The 16,379-nt window shown below is 45.5% G+C and overlaps 1 protein-coding gene across 3 annotated transcripts; it reads left to right on the top strand.

Annotated features, from left to right (window-relative positions):
• Nucleotides 1–292: 292 nt before the first annotated feature.
• MAD2L2 (mitotic arrest deficient 2 like 2) lies at nt 293–15,829 on the top strand. Of its 3 annotated transcripts, none has more exons than XM_082230637.1 (9): nt 293–445; nt 1,489–1,582; nt 1,901–2,019; nt 2,900–2,971; nt 3,559–3,659; nt 5,548–5,642; nt 7,836–7,909; nt 13,132–13,224; nt 15,301–15,829. In XM_082230637.1, the coding sequence occupies exons 2-9, from the start codon at nt 1,543–1,545 to the stop codon at nt 15,340–15,342; spliced, it is 636 nt and encodes a 211-aa protein (XP_082086763.1). In that variant the 5' UTR covers nt 293–445; nt 1,489–1,542; the 3' UTR covers nt 15,343–15,829. The 3 variants fall into 3 exon arrangements, with proteins under 3 accessions (XP_082086763.1, XP_082086764.1, XP_082086765.1); XM_082230638.1 differs by lacking the exon at nt 293–445 and adding an exon at nt 462–616; XM_082230639.1 differs by lacking the exon at nt 293–445 and adding an exon at nt 608–742.
• Nucleotides 15,830–16,379: the final 550 nt, after the last annotated feature.

The raw sequence follows: 16,379 nt of genomic DNA, 5'->3' as shown, positions 1-16,379 counted from the left end.
CGAGTGAGTGAGACAGTAAGATTCATCTGCGAAATTCTTCGGCTCAGGTTTTTTTTTAAAGGCATAGGAGCAGGGCAGGGGGGAGAAGTTGGCAACCTTTAAGCCATGAGCAATTGAGAGGCGGACGAGGAGAGTTTAAAATAAAATAAAATAAAATAGCCCCACTGTTGGAGAGGTGCGCTTAAGTCTCCGCTGGACAGACGGCGCGCCAACGCCACGGAGATGGGCGGCGCGCACGGGTGCTAAAGCGCCCCGGCGCTAAGACCTGCGAGGCGAAGAGAGGAGCGCGGCGAGGACGTCAGGCGGCCGCGTCGTTGGGTCGGCAGCTCCTCCTCCGGCTGCTCCGCCGTCATCAGCCTTCCCGGCGGGGCGGAGGCGCCGTTGTTCCCCGCCGCCGCGAGCTTGGGGTCGGGCGAGAGGGATCCGCGCTGCGCCCTGGAGAGAGGTACGGTGGAACCGGTGGAGAGGCGTTTCGGGGTGTGCTCGTGGCGCACGGAGTGCGCGCGGCTTCGCGGCCCGATCCGGAAGCTCTTTACTCTGGAGTAAACCCAAAGGGTCTCCAGTGAGAGGCTGGCTCCCGAGCAGATGTCTGCCTTGCGTTTTGCAGGGGCTGAAGGTTTTTTTTTTTTTGGGGGGGGCAACCTTTAATGGTGCGTTTCGATCAGGCATGTTTACGCAGAGAGAAGCCCCACTGGACTTACTCCCGTGTACGCCCACCGGATTCAAGGAGTCTTTGTTCCAGGTATAATAAGATCCATAGGAACCAACTCCTAAGGGCCAAGGTCCTTTTGGGCCCCCCTAAAATATTTGAGGGGGCTGGCTGGGACCCCCCCTCCAAAGTTGATGGGCATGGTCATTCAAATTGTGTATGCCCGCCACGCCTGGGCGGGGCTTACTTGAGGCCCCCCATATTTTATTCAAATTGGCCCCTCTGAAAGGCAATCCTATCTATGGAGTAGCAAAGCGTGGGCGGGGGGGGCGGTGGCAAGGCAAAGCAGCTTGAGGGCACCGGTCTCAGTTGGTTACTTCTGAGCAATCTGCATAAGTTGATGATGATGATTAGAATTTATATACCGCCCTATACCCAGGGGTTGCAGGGTGGTTCACAAAATAAAATCAAGATGTAAAATCACAAAATACATAATAAAAATAAAAACAACAACCCAATACCCCCCCCATTTACATTGCACTGTAAATCCCACTAGCATGCCTAGTGTTGCAGTCTCTAAATTGGGTTCCTTTCAGGTTAACCTTAGGGGGTGCATCCAATTTAAGTTATGCTCAGAGTAGACCCATTGAAATGAATGGACGTCAGTTATACCTATCCACTGTGACTAGGACTAGCTTTGCATGCGACCCCACCTGCTTTTAAAAAGAAAGTTACTAGTCCTCATGGCTAATTTAAGACTGGGTCTACTTTGAGTAATACTTGGTTGAATACAATCCAGAATCTTCTCCCTTCCCCTCCTCATATCTCCATGCTATCAGTCTTTCAGGTACCGAGACTCCCTTTGTAACCATCTTTAAAAAGTTGCTGCCGTGATGACCACTTTAACCCGACAGGATCTCAACTTCGGACAAGGTACCGGCACGGTTTTTCTCCAAATTTTTCAGAACAGAAACCTGCTTTGACTCCCAGCTCTATTAAAAATCAAGGGGAGGGGAACCCATGTATCAGGGCTGTGCAACAGACCTGCATGAATCTCCCAGTGACCAACCTTCACCAGTATTTTCGGCAGTGCCTTCCAATTGCACCAAAACAAACACCACCCACTTCGTTTTTTATTTAATAATTATATTTTGTCCATCTGAGGACAGTATAAAACCACAAAAGTACATAATATAATAACAAACAACACAATAACCCTCCACCTGTTACATCCATTCCCTTCCCTTCCAGTTGTAGCTGATGTCCTTTCTGAGTTCCTGGAAGTAGCCATTCACCTCATCCTTTATGTCCGAGAAGTCTACCCCACCGGGATCTTTCAGAAAAGGAAAAAATACAATGTACCTGTCCAGGTGAGTGATTTGACTGTCTTTCGGGTGGACCACGCAAACATACCTTTTAAGGTTGGCCAGTTACTCATCATATCATTTTACCGTCATCCGATCCCCAATTGTTACTAAACCGCTTTGCTGTTAAATGCTTTGCTGAAATAATTAAAAAAAAATTTTAAAAAATACTTTTCAGGTTTATACATTTCATTAATTTTACAATCATTTTAACATTTCAAAACTTGACTTCCTTCCCCCTCTTTCTGTGGTTCCTTAAAGTTATTTTCTAATAACTTCTGCATATCCAAATTCATTTGATTTGCTCATTTATTTATTTACTTTAAATATATACTCTTATGGAACTGCAGGTTATTACAGAAATCCTGGCAATGTTTTTATCTGTGTGCAATTTGTAGATATTCAAGAAACCATTTTCATTCTTTTATAAAAAGTTTGTTATCTTGATTTCTTATTCTTCCGGTAAGTTTCGCCATTTCTGCATACAGTCAAACCTTGGTTCCTGAATGGCTTAGTTGCCAAACAAATCGGCTCCCGAACGCTGCAAACATGTGTTCCAGTTTGCGGACGTTTTTCAGAAGCCGGACGTCCCACGCAGCTTCTACTTGATGCAGGAAGCTCCTGCAGCCAATCGGAAGCTGCACCTTGGTGTTCGAACAGTTTCGGGAATGGAATGGACTCCCGGAACAGATTAAGTTCAAGAACCAAGGTTTTTGTATCCATTCTTCCTAATGCTTTGCTGAAATCAAGTTAAATTATGTCACTCGCATTCCCCCAATCTGCTAATTTGTAACATTTCTTTTAAAAATCAGTCTGGCAGGATTCCCCCCCCCCCTTGACAAATCCATGCATATTTATATGCAACTTGAGATATTTGTTTGAACAGATGTCCTGCCACCCGGAGCTGAATCAGTACATCCAAGACACACTCCATTGCATCAAACCTTTGCTGGAGAAGGTAAGTTTTTGATGGTCAGCACAAGATCAGGGAATTACTGGAACTCGGTGGTTCATTTTATCCAGCCCCAAGATGTTTTGGTGATGGTAGGTATAATAATGGGACGCGGGTGGCGCTGTGGGCTAAAGCCTCAGCGCCTAGGGCTTGCCGATCGGAAGGTCGGCGGTTCGAATCCCCGCGGCGGGGTGCGCTCCCGCTGCTCGGTCCCAGCGCCTGCCAACCTAGCAGTTCGAAAGCACCCCCGGGGGCAAGTAGATAAATAGGTACCGCTTACCAGCGGGAAGGTAAACGGCGTTCCGTGTGCGGCTCTGGCTCGCCAGAGCAGCGTTGTCACGCTGGCCACGTGACCCGGAAGTGTCTCCGGACAGCGCTGGCCCCCGGCCAATAGATGTGAGATGGGCGCACAAACCCCAGAGTCTGGCAAGACTGGCCCGTGCGGGCAGGGGTACCTTTACCTTTAGGTATAATAATATTGGACCAATGTAACTGGGTGTGGGTGTACGCAGACTTTGGTGTTGCACAGAGCTCTTCCACAAACAGACTCGAAGTAAGAAAAAAACAAGTTCTTGTGCTCTGCTGCTTTTCAGAATGACGTGGAAAAAGTGGTGGTGGTCATTCTGGACAAGGAGCATCATCCTGTGGAGAGATTTGTCTTTGAAATCACGCAGCCACCCCTGCTGTCTATCAGGTGAGGCCTTTCTGCCCCCAAAAGGCTGTACCAAACTTTGCAGAGGCAGTTTGTGGTGTAGTGGGTAGAGCTTTGTGGCTTGGTGGTGATTTGAACCTGGCTCTCCCCGGCGCTGATCCAGTGCTCTAACCACTGCAGCATGTTGTCTCTCATCACATGCCTGTATTGAACTAACCACACACTCTTCTAACATCCTGGTTGTGGACAAAGCACCTAAAGGCAGTGGCGTAGCGTGGGTTGTCAGCATCCGGGGCAAGGCAAGTAATTTGCGCCCCCTAACCCGTGGATTTGCGCCCCCTAACCTGTGGATTTGCGCCCCCTAACCCTAACCCCCAGATGTTGCGCCCGGTGCGGCCGGCCCCCCCTGCACCCCCCACGCTACGCCACTGCCTAAAGGAAAACCTGAATGGAGCAGTCTTATTAATCTGCCTTTCAGAACATGGGTAACTCCAACTCCCATCCCCACTGGCCATGTTGGAAGAGGCTGAGGGGGCTTTTGAACCAAACAATGTTCTCCCCACTCCTGCCTTTGCTGCCCCTGGCTGCCCCCATCACATCTCTGCTTCCTCTTAATGTAGAGATGGGGCAGCTGTGGCCCTCTAGATACTGCAAAACTCCAACTCCCATCACCCCCCACCTTTGGCCATGTTGGCAGAAGCTGTTGAGAGCTTCACTCCAGCAACGTCCTTGACTTAAGAATTTCCACTGTAGAGCTATTTTCAGACTGGAGGCTTCCCCACTGCGGGGGGCAGCACATTTGGAAACGTAAAGAGCTGTTACGCACATTTCACCTTCTCTCCCAATAGGCAAAACATCTACATCTCCAAAAACCAAAACACAGATAAACAACAAAACAACAAAAACAGGCAGTGCTGCTCTGGAAAAAACCCCACAAAAAACTTGTCTTAAAAAGAATCTTCCCCCAAAGACCCCCTCCCCAACGTGGAGGGGTGGGCTGAATGGCTGGTGCCATGGTTGTGTGTTTCTGACAGTTTTGAGATGCCGACGAGTTATTTTGAGGACCCCACCTTTTTTCAGATTCCCTGTGGTTTAGTTAATCAAAGTGTCCTATTTTTTGCTCCATAAGACACACCTGACGATCAGACGCACCTAGTTTTTAGAGGAGGAAAACAAGGGAAAAAAATATTCTGATCAAAACAGTGGATGTATGCTTTTTGTGGTTCATGCTGTGGCCACAGACATGATATGTGATTTGACAGTGAGTTTGGGGTAGCCCAATGCAAAAATCCTGAGAATCCATGTGGATCTGTGCTTTGTAACCACGTTTTTGCGCCATTGCGCCCCCACGAAACAGTGGATGTGTGGTTTTTTTGGTGTAGGCTGTAGCCATGGATATGCTATGCGATCTGATGGTGAATTTGGGGTGACCCAATACAAAAATCCTGAGGATCTACGTGCTTTTACCTCCCCCCTCCCAGGCAGCCTCCTTTATCGCTAGCCTCCCTTATCTCCCTCCTGATCACTTGCCGATCAGCTGCTCAGCGGCTTCGTTTCAACACCCCCTTCCTTCTTGTTTGCCTTAGCGTCTTTTCCTTAGCTGGCACAGTTTTTTGTTCCTCCTTTTCTTCCAATTTCTCTCCTCATTGTTTGTTTTAGTATTCCTGACTCCTCTCCTTGCAAGTTCGCTGTCTTTACCTCCCCCCTCCCAGGCAGCCTCCTTTATCGCTAGCGTCCCTTATCTCCCTCCCGATCGCTTGCCAATCATCTGCTCATCAGCTTCGCTTCAACACCCCCTTCCCTCTTTCTTTAAAAAAAAGAAAAAAAGCATGATCTTATGGAGTGAAAAATACGGTAGCTTTTTAAAATCTATATAACTACATTTCCACCATGTGATTGAGTTCTGCCCCACCACCTCTTCCTTCCCTAGCTCCGACTCCCTCCTGAACCACGTGGAACAGCTTCTGCGCGCCTTCATTTTGAAAATAAGTGTCTGCGATGCGGTTCTGAACAACAACCCTCCAGGTAGGCCAGCCCACCATGCTTGTGTTTCCAAGTTAGCTTGTTTAGATGTTTTGAGCCTGTTTTCCTCCTCCTCAAATGCAAGACACAAACCATAGGCATGATTTAAATTCCATAAAACCAGCTGGTGTTGTTTTCTTTCTTGTTACTTACCTGCCCTGCAAGCTGTCTCAACCGTTGGCTGGAGCTGCTGTGATGTCACAGCCAAACGATCTTGAGATGGTGAAATATTCTGCTAGGTGAATATTTATTAGAACTAACCAGTCTGATAACACATGAAAATTTAAAGTTACAGTATATTAAGTTAAAGGATCATGAGAAAACAAAGAGGGAAAGAAATTGCTGACTTAAATAATTGAACTGGAATACAAAAAAGGGAGGTATGAGGAGGTCAGGGAAACAAGGATATGAATGTAAGCTTTAGAAAGATTAATTCATTTTCCTTTTCTTCTTTTTAAGTGTTTTTTATTCCTTTTCTGTATTTTGTATTTTCCTTGTATTTTTATTTTTTGTTTTTGTGTAATTCATTTTTTCTCTGAAATTTTAATAAATATCATTAAAAAAAATAGAACTAAGCAGTCTGAACATTCTGGCTTGTGCTACCCCAAATTAAACTTTCCTTTTCAATTCAAGAAAATGCCCATTATCTCCCAGCAATCTTGTTCCAACCCAGAAATTACCCTCAGGTTTTGCTCTTTTAAAGCCGTCAAACAAATCTCTTTTGCATCACACAAATAAGCAGATGTTCTTCTTCTGCAGAACCTATTTAATTCCTTAAGGACTAGAATGTTATAGCTTCTTTCCTCCAGTGTGTGCTGAGATGGTCATTATTCCTGAACCCAATTCTAATTTCCATTTTTTATTTTTTTAAAAAAACCCAACCTGATCAGATCTATCGCCTTTCTGTACTATGATCCCCACTTTAATGGGGGGTAGATGTTCTCCCTCTTCAACAAATATGCCAGTCGCTCAAATTGCTTAGAACCTACGATTCTCTGACAGCTGGGAGAGGGAGAGAGAATACTTTGGAGATTGTCTAGCATTCGTGCACAATGCTCCCTCGCTAATTATGATTTAGTGCAGCAGGACAGCAGCTACGGCTCCTGCAGTTTCTTTCTCCCCTCTCTTCCCAGCTTTTCACGCTCCCACTACAGAACTGGGGGGAAAGCAGCCATTTAATATGGACCGACGGCTAACACTGAGCTGGCTGAGTTTCCACCCACAGTTCACAGGGTATTGGCACAGCTTTCAGCATTGCTCTGTTGGCGTCCCAGGACTGTGGGCCTGCTGTAGCCTTGGAGGATGGAGCAAGCTTGTGTTCTCCTGCTCCGGAGGGTAGGACTCGAACCCATGTCTTCCAGTTCCCAGAAAGGAGATTCTCGCTAAACACCAGAAAGAACTTTCTGGCTGTCAGAGCTGTTTTGACAGTGGAACGGACTCCCATGAGAGGTGGAAACCTCCTTCCTTGGAGGTTTTTAAGTAGAGGTTGGCTGGCCACCTGTCATTGATGCTTTAGCTGAGATTCCTGCATCGCAGGGGGTTGGACTAGATGACCGTTCCGTTGGGGTACCTTCCAATTCTACGATTCCCCAGACTTCTAAAGAGAAACCCCTGTCTCTCCTTCCCTTCTTTCTGGCTTCTAAAAATTCCACCCCATCTTCCTTCCTTCCTTCCTTCCTTCCTTCCTTCCTTCCTTCCTTCCTTCCTTCCTTTCTCTCTCTCTCTCTCTCTCTCTCTCTCTCTCTCTCTCTCTCTCCCTTTCTCTCCCTCCCTCCCTCCCTCTTTCTTTCCCTCCCTCCCTCCCTCCCTCCCTCCCTCCCTTTCTTTCTTTCATCTCTCTCTCTCTCTCTCTCTCTCTCTCTCTCTCTCTCTCCCCCCCCCCGCCTCTTTCCTTCCTTCCTTCCTTCCTTCCTTCCTTCCTTCCTTCCTTCCTTCTTTCTCTCCATCTCCCCGTCTCTTTATCTCCCTCCCTCTTTCTTTCTTTCTTTCTTTCTTTCTTTCTTTCTTTCTTTCTTTCTCTCTTCCTTTCTTTCTCTCTCTCCCCCCATCTCTCTCCCCCGCTTTCTTTCTCTCTCTCCTCCTCCCTCCCTCCCTCCCTCCCTCCCTCCCTCCCTCCTGGATTCTAAAGCGACATTCCCATCTCTCCTCCTTCTCTAAAGATTCCATCCCACCCACCCCGTCTTCCCTTTCTTGCAGGCTGTACTTTTACCGTCTTGGTGCACACCCGAGAAGCTGCCACTCGCAACATGGAGAAGATCCAAGTGATCAGGGTAAGAGGCGATAGAATACGCGAGTTCTGCAACAGGGAGGGTGCAGTGAATCACGGGAGCCTCTCTCTTCTGCCAGGAAGCTTCTTGGAATTCCTGAATGCCTCAGATATATTTGGCGAGTCTTCCCATCATTTAAATCTGTGATGGGGAACCCTGGACAGCTTTCTATTTTGTCCCCCCCCCCCATTTTTACAATAAATCTTTATTGCGCTGTTTTCTAAAGTTACAAAACAAAAGAATAAATTAATTGTTTCATCCAAATATATGAAAAGAAAAAGAAAAAATGCAAAAGAAAAGAAAAAACTGAGTGGTTTCTTATTAATTATGTCATTTTGGGCAGCTTTCTGGATGTTGTCTGACTCTAGCTCCCATCACCACCGGCCAGCATGCCCAGTGGTCAGGGACGATGGGAATTGGGAGTCCCTTCCTCATTATCTGATTTTTAGAAGACATCTGAAGGCAGCCCTGTTTAGGAAAGTTTCTAATGTCTGTTTGATCGCTTTTTAATTATTATTCTCATTAATTCTGTTGGGAGCCGCCCAGAGGGGCTGGGCTGGGGAAACCCAGCCAGATGAGTGGGGTATAAATAATAAATTTATTATTATTATTATTAGTACTCACTAGTTATTAGCTAAATTGTTTCGGTCCCAGCTCCTTACCCTACTTTTAAGGCCCCACCAGCACCCTTTAACACCACTTTAGAAAGCTGTAGCTCTTCCCAAAGAATCCTGGGAGTTGTAGTTTGCAGGTCTCTGTTTCTGTCCCGATGTGGCCTTTTTTCCCCCTCATAAATTTTTATTCATATTTGCACATATATACAGGAAAAACATAAACAAAAAATCCACCACATGCCTTATACAAATTATATCCACTTCACAAATCATAAATAAAATACATAACTGAGTTAGTCTCAACTGATCCTTGGACTTCCCTCCACTCCTTTGGTAAGTACAGTGGTGCCTCGCAAGACGAAATTAATTCGTTCCGCAAGTCTCTTCGTCTTGCGAGTTTTTCGTCTTGCGATGCACGGTTTCCCATAGGAATGCATTGAAAATCAATTAATGCGTTCCTAGGGAAACCGCCTTCAGACCAGGTCCCACCCCCAGCATTTTAAAAAAACCCCGGGACAGCGGAGGACTTCTCCGCTGTCCAGGCGATCTTAAAATGCTGGCGGGCGGCATTTTAAAATCGCCCCGGACAGCGGAGGACTTCTCCGCTGTCCGGGGTGATTTAAAAGTCCCTGGGAAGGCAGGCAGGGGGGACAAAGACTTTCGCCCCCTGCCCGCCTTCAGAAGGTGTTTCCGCCCCCAGCCCCGCTTCGGAACAGCGTTCCGAAGTGGGGCGGCTGGGGCAGGTGTTCCCGCCCCCCCTCCCCGCTTCGGAACAGCGTTACGAAGCGGGGCGGCTGGGGCAGGTGTTCCCGCCCCCCCTCCCCGCTTCGGAACAGCGTTACGAAGCGGGGCGGCTGGGGCAGGTGTTCCCGCCCCCCCTCCCCGCTTCGGAACAGCGTTCCGAAGTGGGGCGGCTGGGGCAGGTGTTCCCGCCCCCCTCCCCCCGCTTCGGAACAGCGTTTTAAAATGCTGGGGGTCGGGAGCGAAGCGTTCGCTGCCGACCCCCAGCATTTTAAAATCTCCCCGGGACAGGGGGAGATTTTAAAATGCTGGGGGTCGGCAGCGAACGCTCCCGACCCCCAGCATTTTAAAATCTCCCCGGGACAGAGAAGTCTCTGCTGTCCCGGGGAGATTTTAAAATGCTGGGGGTCGGCAGCGAACGCTTCGCTCCCGCCCGCCAGCATTTTAAGATCGCCCGGGGCAGGCGGGGGGGAAGGCAGGTGGGGGGGAGCAAAGACGTTTGCCCCCCGCTGGCCTTCAGAAGAGGTCCTCTTCTGAAGGCCGGCTGTGGGCGAAAGTCTTTGCTCCCGACCGCCAGCATTTCCCTATGGGCTTTCGTCTTACGATGCAAGCCCATAGGGAAATTCGTCTTGCGAAGCGCCTCCAAAACAGAAAACCCTTTCGTCTTGCGGGTTTTCCGTCTTGCGAGGCATTCGTCTTGCGGGGTACCACTGTATCGAATAAATTATATAGTTGCATACTTTTTAACTCTTTTACATAGGCCTTTCCCGCTGTTAGAGTTATTTCAACCCCGCCAGTGTCACCTGAACTTTAGATTCCATATACACTAAATATTTCTTCCAATTGTCATGAAATTTCTGTTCATCTTGGTCCCTTAATCTTCCTGATATTCTATCAAGCTCAGCATAATTTATCATTTTAACCTGCCACTCACTTACGTTAGGTATTACTTCTGATTTCCAATTTTGTGCTAACATAATTCTTGCAGCTGTCGCGGCATATAGAAACAAGGTCTTATCTTCTTTTTTAATTTCTTTTCCGACCATTCCTAACAAAAAAGCTTCTGGCTTTTTGGGAAATGTATATTTCAATATTTTTTTAAGTTCATGATAGACCAATTCCCAAAAGCCTCTCACTTTGCAGCACGACCACCACATATGGTAGAGGTCACCTTCTACCTCTCTACATTTCCAGCATCTTTTATCCTTCAACTTATAAATCTTCGCTAATTTCACTGGTGTATGGTACCACCTGTAGATCATTTTCCACAGGTTTTCCTTTAGTGCCGTGCATGCCGTAAATCTCATATTCTTATTCCATAGTTCCAACCACCTCTCAAAGTCGATGTTATATCCAATGTCTATCGCCCACTTAGTCATAGCCTCCTTCACCTCCTCATCTTTTGTATACCACTCCAGCAAAATATCGTACATCCTTGACAGTGTTTTGTTCTTACCTTCTATAACTTCTACATTAAATTTAGATTTTTTTATCTTCAAATCCTACTTTCTTTTTGTCTTCTTTTAACAGGTCATTTACTTGGTGGTATTGCAACCACCCAGTAAATAAATTTTTGATCTCTTCATATGGTCTAAGTTTAATCCCTTGATCTGTCTTCCAAGTTAGTTCTTCATAGGTGGCATTCTTCCCTTCCATGTTTTTTTTTTTTTATAGTTAACACCTCTATTGGTGAAATCCACCAAGGTGTCTTCCTTTCCAATATATTTTTATTTCTTTCCCATACTTGGAATAGTGGTCCCCTAAAAATATGATTTAGAAAGCCTCTATGAACTTTCACCTTTTCGTACCACAGGTACGAGTGCCATCCGTACCTGTTATCGAAACCTTCCAAGTCCAAGATGTCCCTATTTTCCAATCTTATCCAATCCTTCAGCCACACTAAACACGCCACTTCATAATATAAACTTAGATCCGGTAGAGCGAATCCCCCTCTTTCTTTTTTGTCCACCAATATTTTCATTTCTATTCGTGGTCTTTTGCCTTGCCAGATGTATCTCGCTAAGGCTCTTTGCCACTCTTTACACTGCTTTAAACCTTTTAGTACCGGAATGGTTTGGAACAAAAATAACATTCTGGGGAGGACGTTCATTTTGATAACTGCTATCCTCCCCAGAAAAGATAGCCTCAATCTCTCCCAGATTTCAAGATTTTTCTTAATATTCTTCCAAGTGACTTCATAATTATCCTTATATAGGTTGATATTTTTCGCTGATATCCACACTCCAAGGTATTTCACTTTCTTTGCTGTCATAATTCCCGTCTTTTGTTCTAGTTCTACAATATCTTCCTTAGTTAGATTTTTAGTCAACATTTTTGTCTTATTTTTATTAATCTTGAGGCCTGACACCGCTCCAAACTCTTCAAATTTTTGCAAGGCTTCTTTCATACTATTTTTCGGGTCTTCTAAAGTTAATACAATATCATCCGCGAAAGCTTTTATCTTATGTTCTTTAGTCCCTACCTTAATCCCTTTCACGTCCGCTGCCTCTCTCAGTCTCTTAGTAAGTACTTCAAGTACTATTATAAATAACAGAGGAGACAGGGGGCAGCCTTGTCTAGTCCCTTTAGATATGTCGAAAAATTCTGATGTCGAGTTATTTATTATTAGCTTAGCTTTTTGTTCATTATAGATAGCTTCTATACCTTTTCTAAATCTTTCACCCAGCCCCATCGTTTTTAGATTTTCTATCAGGAAACACCAAGAAACATTATCGAAGGCCTTTTCGGCGTCAATGAAAATCAAAGCGGCTTGTTTATCTATTCTGGTTTCCAAATATTCAATGATATCTATCACATTTCTTACGTTGTCCTTCAATTGTCTCCCTGGAAGGAAGCCCGTTTGATCTTTATGGATTCTGTTATTTAGTACTTTTTAAAATCTTTCTGCCATTACATCCGCAAACAATTTATAGTCGTTATTTAATAACGAAATCGGCCTATAGTTTTTCACCTCTAAAGCATCCACATCTTTTTTGGGAATTAGTGTAATATAGGCTTCCTTCCAGGTGTTCGGGGTCTTCCCTTCTTTTAAAATATTGTTCATCACTTCACATAGGGTTGGGCTTATTTGATCACTTAATACTTTATAATATTTGGCTGACAGACCATCTGGCCCCGGCGCTTTGCCAATTTTCATCTTTGATATTGCCTTCCTTACCTCCTCCTCTGTAATCAGCTGATTTAATAATTCTTTTTCTTCGGTTGATATCTGTTGTAAATTATGTTCTTTCAGATAGCATTCTATATCATGGCCTGACTCCTTATCTCTTTTATATAGATCCTTATAGTATTTCTGAAACAACCTTTTTATTTCATTTGGGTCTTCCACTATCTTGTCTCCATCCCTTATCTTACAAATCATATTTTGCTTTTTCCTTTCTCTTAGTTGCCAGGCCAAATATTTTCCTATTTTATTAGCATATTCAAAACTCTTCTGTTTCAACATTTTAACTTTCCCCTCAATCTCCTGGTTTACTATCATAGAAAATTGGGCTTGTAATAACTTTATATTTTGTTTTATAGTCTCATCACCTGGCTTAGTAGTTAATTGTCTTTCATTCTCCATTAGCTGTACCAATATCTCCTCCTTCTTTTTCTCTTTTTCTTTTCTTTGATGACTGTTTTTCTGAATTAGAAAGCCCCTCATGACGGCTTTCCCTGCATCCCAAACCGTTGCTAAAGCTGTCCCTTTATTTAAATTCCACTTAAAGTACTCTTCAATGATGAGGCCTTTTTTTGTTAACCGTTTTGAGGTTTTTCTCTACATTCTTGTGGTATAGAAATTTAGTGAAGCGAAATAAAAATATGAAATAAACAAATAAAGCAAATTATTTGCATCTTTAACCCCAGGATTTTCCCTGGATTCTCGCCGATGAGCAAGATGTCCATATGCGTGACCCTCGACTAATCCCGCTGAAGACGATGACGTCGGACCTTTTAAAGGCGAGTTCAGCAGGAGGGTGCTGTTTCTTAAAATGAAATTTGTTTGAAGAGCAATTCCTTTTCCCCCTCTGGGACTGCCAGGCTCCTAGATCTGCCAACAAGGCTCACCATCTCAGAGGTAGAGGTGTGTGTGTGTGTGTGTGTGCGTGTGTGTGCAACAACCTTCTGAGACCATCTACACTCAGCAAACAGCTGCCCCATCTTTTATAGCACATGGTTTCTTGGGATTGGCTCTCTGGCCTCAGCTAATCTCTGCTGCGTATGTTATGTACTGAAGTTCTCACCCTGGGCCAGCAGGGGGATACTGTAGATAGTTCAGGTCCACATATGCAAATAAGGGATAAAAAGTGATGTTCAGTGATTGGATAGTTACAGAAAGTTGTTACAGTTACGTTGTACTGGAGCTCTATATAAGCAGGCTGGCTGAACCCTTCAGTTCAGTTCTGTTCTGGCCTGTGAATAAGCAAGAGTTGTTTGAAGAATTGCTGTGTCGTCTGTTATGTTCACCCACAACTTAACACTGGCGATGAGAATGGGATCAATGGACATCAGAGCACAGCCAGATGCGGCCACCCTCTGAGATGAGCTGATACACTGAGCGAAATCACTGAACGTCACTTTCAATCCCTTATTTGCATATGTGGACCTGCTGGCCCAGGGTGAGAACTTCTTAACAGCGTATTTAGCAGATTAATTGCACTGCAGAAAGCGTGCTGGGGAGACCACACGTTCAGGAAACAATGAAGAAACGCAAAAATATCTTTTGCTTTTCCTCTTACATTAAATCTGTAAGTATGACCCATTCACCAGGGTACTGAGAGAGGTACACGCTGCTCTTTATGTACTATGCCCAATTGCTGACACAGCTTAATTAACACAACTTAACTGCACCTCCTATTCTGCTTCACAGCTGTAAAACTAGGTCATGATATTTACTCTGGCCTTTAAAGAGATACACATCTTGTGAAACAATAATGAACCTTAATATTTAAATAAACCATGCAACAATCTCAAGAACAGATAGGTAATGTTCGCAGCTGTTTCTAATAGAGTGGTACCTCGGGTTACATACGCTTCAGGTTACAGACTCCGCTAACCCAGAAATAGTACCTTGGGTTAATAACTTTGCTTCAGGATGAGAACAGAAATCGTGCTCCGGTGGCACGGCAGCAGCGGGAGGCCCCATTAGCTAAAGTGGTGCTTCAGGTTAAGAACAGTTTCAGGTTAAGAACGGACCTCTGGAACGAATTAAGTACTTAACCCGAGGTACCACTGTATATTGGCTCGAACTTCCTGCAGTTCCCCCTTTTGGCCAGTAGGGGCAGGGTAAGGGACTACAGGACTCCACATTCTTACCTGCAATATGTGGGTGGAGCTTTGGCATTTGTGGCCACACCCATCTGCAAGGCGATTGGATGGCAGAACGGGCGAGGCTTAGCTGAACCAAAGTTCTCATATAATACCTGCTGCTTAGTTGTCAACCAGCAGTGGGCGGGGCCTGAGCCAGAGGTGGGCGGGGCAAAAGGTTCTAATTGTAGTATTTTATATTACTAGACTGGTTTCTGCATATACTCTCTCCCCATCCTCTGTCCAGGCAAGCAAGAGGCATGTGGTTTACTCCCCACAAATTTTCCAACTTTTAAACGTTTCTTAAACTCAATTAAGATTCTCCCCTTTTTTCTCCTGCATGATGTTTGCTCTATGGCTGTGTCAGTGTGGACTTCATCCCTTTTTAGTTGCTGAGTAGACCTTGGTTTAGTCAATATTAAATAAAATATATAAAAATTAAAATATTAAGAATTTAATGAAAGTGCTTTAGAGAGAATGAGTTTTATTATTACGCCCCTATCTCATCTTCTCCAAGGAGTTCAAGGTGGCGTTTATGGCTCCTCCCACCCTGTTTTACCCTCACAACAACCCTGTGAGGGAGGCCTAGAGGCAGGGACTGGCCCAAGGAGACATTTGGCTGAGTGGACAGTCGAACCCTGGTCTCTTCCAGGCCCTCATCCACGACCCTAACCACTTCGCAACACTGCCTTCTGTTTAAAAGCTTTTCTCGTCTGCCTCCATTTACAGATGCAGCTCTACGTGGAAGAGAGAGCCCAAAAAGGCACCTGACTCCCAGCACTTCCTCACCGTACCTTGGGACCTCAAATGCTCTCCAGGGTCAAGGCATCTCTGAGCTGTCGCTCGCTCTGCTGCTGTTAACACTGGTGCTAAAAACAGGCAGTCCTTGGTGACTTGGCACACTCTGCCAACCATTCTTCCACAAAATGTGTGCGAGCAAGTTTTTGGGTTTTTTAAAGGCGTTCTTTCTCTTATGTAAGGAGAGAATAGATCCTGGAGGAGCAAACGTTTACCTCCTCTGGCAGGTTTTGTGTGCCTGGGTGCGCACTCAGACCTGAGTGAGGCCTGCCTTTCCAATTTATTGTGCAGAAGGGGGGCTATGTTTGGAGCTTCGAGAGGGGGCTTGCGGGTGACTCTGTGTTGTCGTTTGTTTGGGAGCCCGTATGTGTGATTTCTGAAGGTGTCCTGAGTGGACCTCTTGTGACTGTCCACTGTGAGATATATATTTTTCTGTTGATCAATAAATAGGAAGCACTTACGTTGTTTGCCAGCTTCTTGTGGGACTCCTGCAAGGAGACTTGAAGTGGGGTACCCCAAAACGACAACAGCTTGACCCCGGGGCTGGGGGGGGACTTTGACCCTCTAGATGTTGCTGGACTCATCCCCTCCTGCGGCTGGGGGCTCTGGGGTCTTGGAAGTCCTTCTCCTATAAAAGCATCCTCCTGCCTCCGCTATCACAAAAACAGTAAAACGAGATCTTTTTGAGATGTCTTTGGTACCTTTAGCTACCCTATTTCCCCGAAAATAAGACATCCCCTCAAAATAAGACCTACTTCCAGTTTTGTCTCTCTGTAATATAAGGCACCCCCCTGAAAATAAAGGGATGCGGGTGGCACTGTGGGTTAAACCACAGTGCCTAGGACTTGCCGATCAGAAGGTCAGCGGTTTGAATCCCCGCGACGGGGTGAGCTCCCGTTGCTCTGTCCCTGCTTCTGCCAACCTAGCAGTTCGAAAGCATGTCAAAGTGCAAGTAGATAAATAGGTACCACTCTGGCGGGAAGGTAAACGGCGTTTCCGTGCACTGCTCT

Source organism: Podarcis vaucheri, assembly GCF_965113315.1.
Source record: "Podarcis vaucheri genome assembly, chromosome: 7".
Classification (NCBI taxonomy): domain Eukaryota; kingdom Metazoa; phylum Chordata; class Lepidosauria; order Squamata; family Lacertidae; genus Podarcis; species Podarcis vaucheri.
This window is presented reverse-complemented; position numbering and strand designations above follow the sequence as displayed.

Bases quoted from the DNA above. Each gene is read 5' to 3' on its own strand.
- MAD2L2 (XM_082230637.1), top strand. From the start codon at position 1,543: ATGACCACTTTAACCCGACAGGATCTCAACTTCGGACAAG. The intron at 1,583-1,900 runs GTACCGGCACGG...CTTCCCTTCCAG, and splicing joins GGATCTCAACTTCGGACAAG to TTGTAGCTGATGTCCTTTCT. The intron at 3,660-5,547 runs GTGAGGCCTTTC...TTCCTTCCCTAG, and splicing joins CCACCCCTGCTGTCTATCAG to CTCCGACTCCCTCCTGAACC.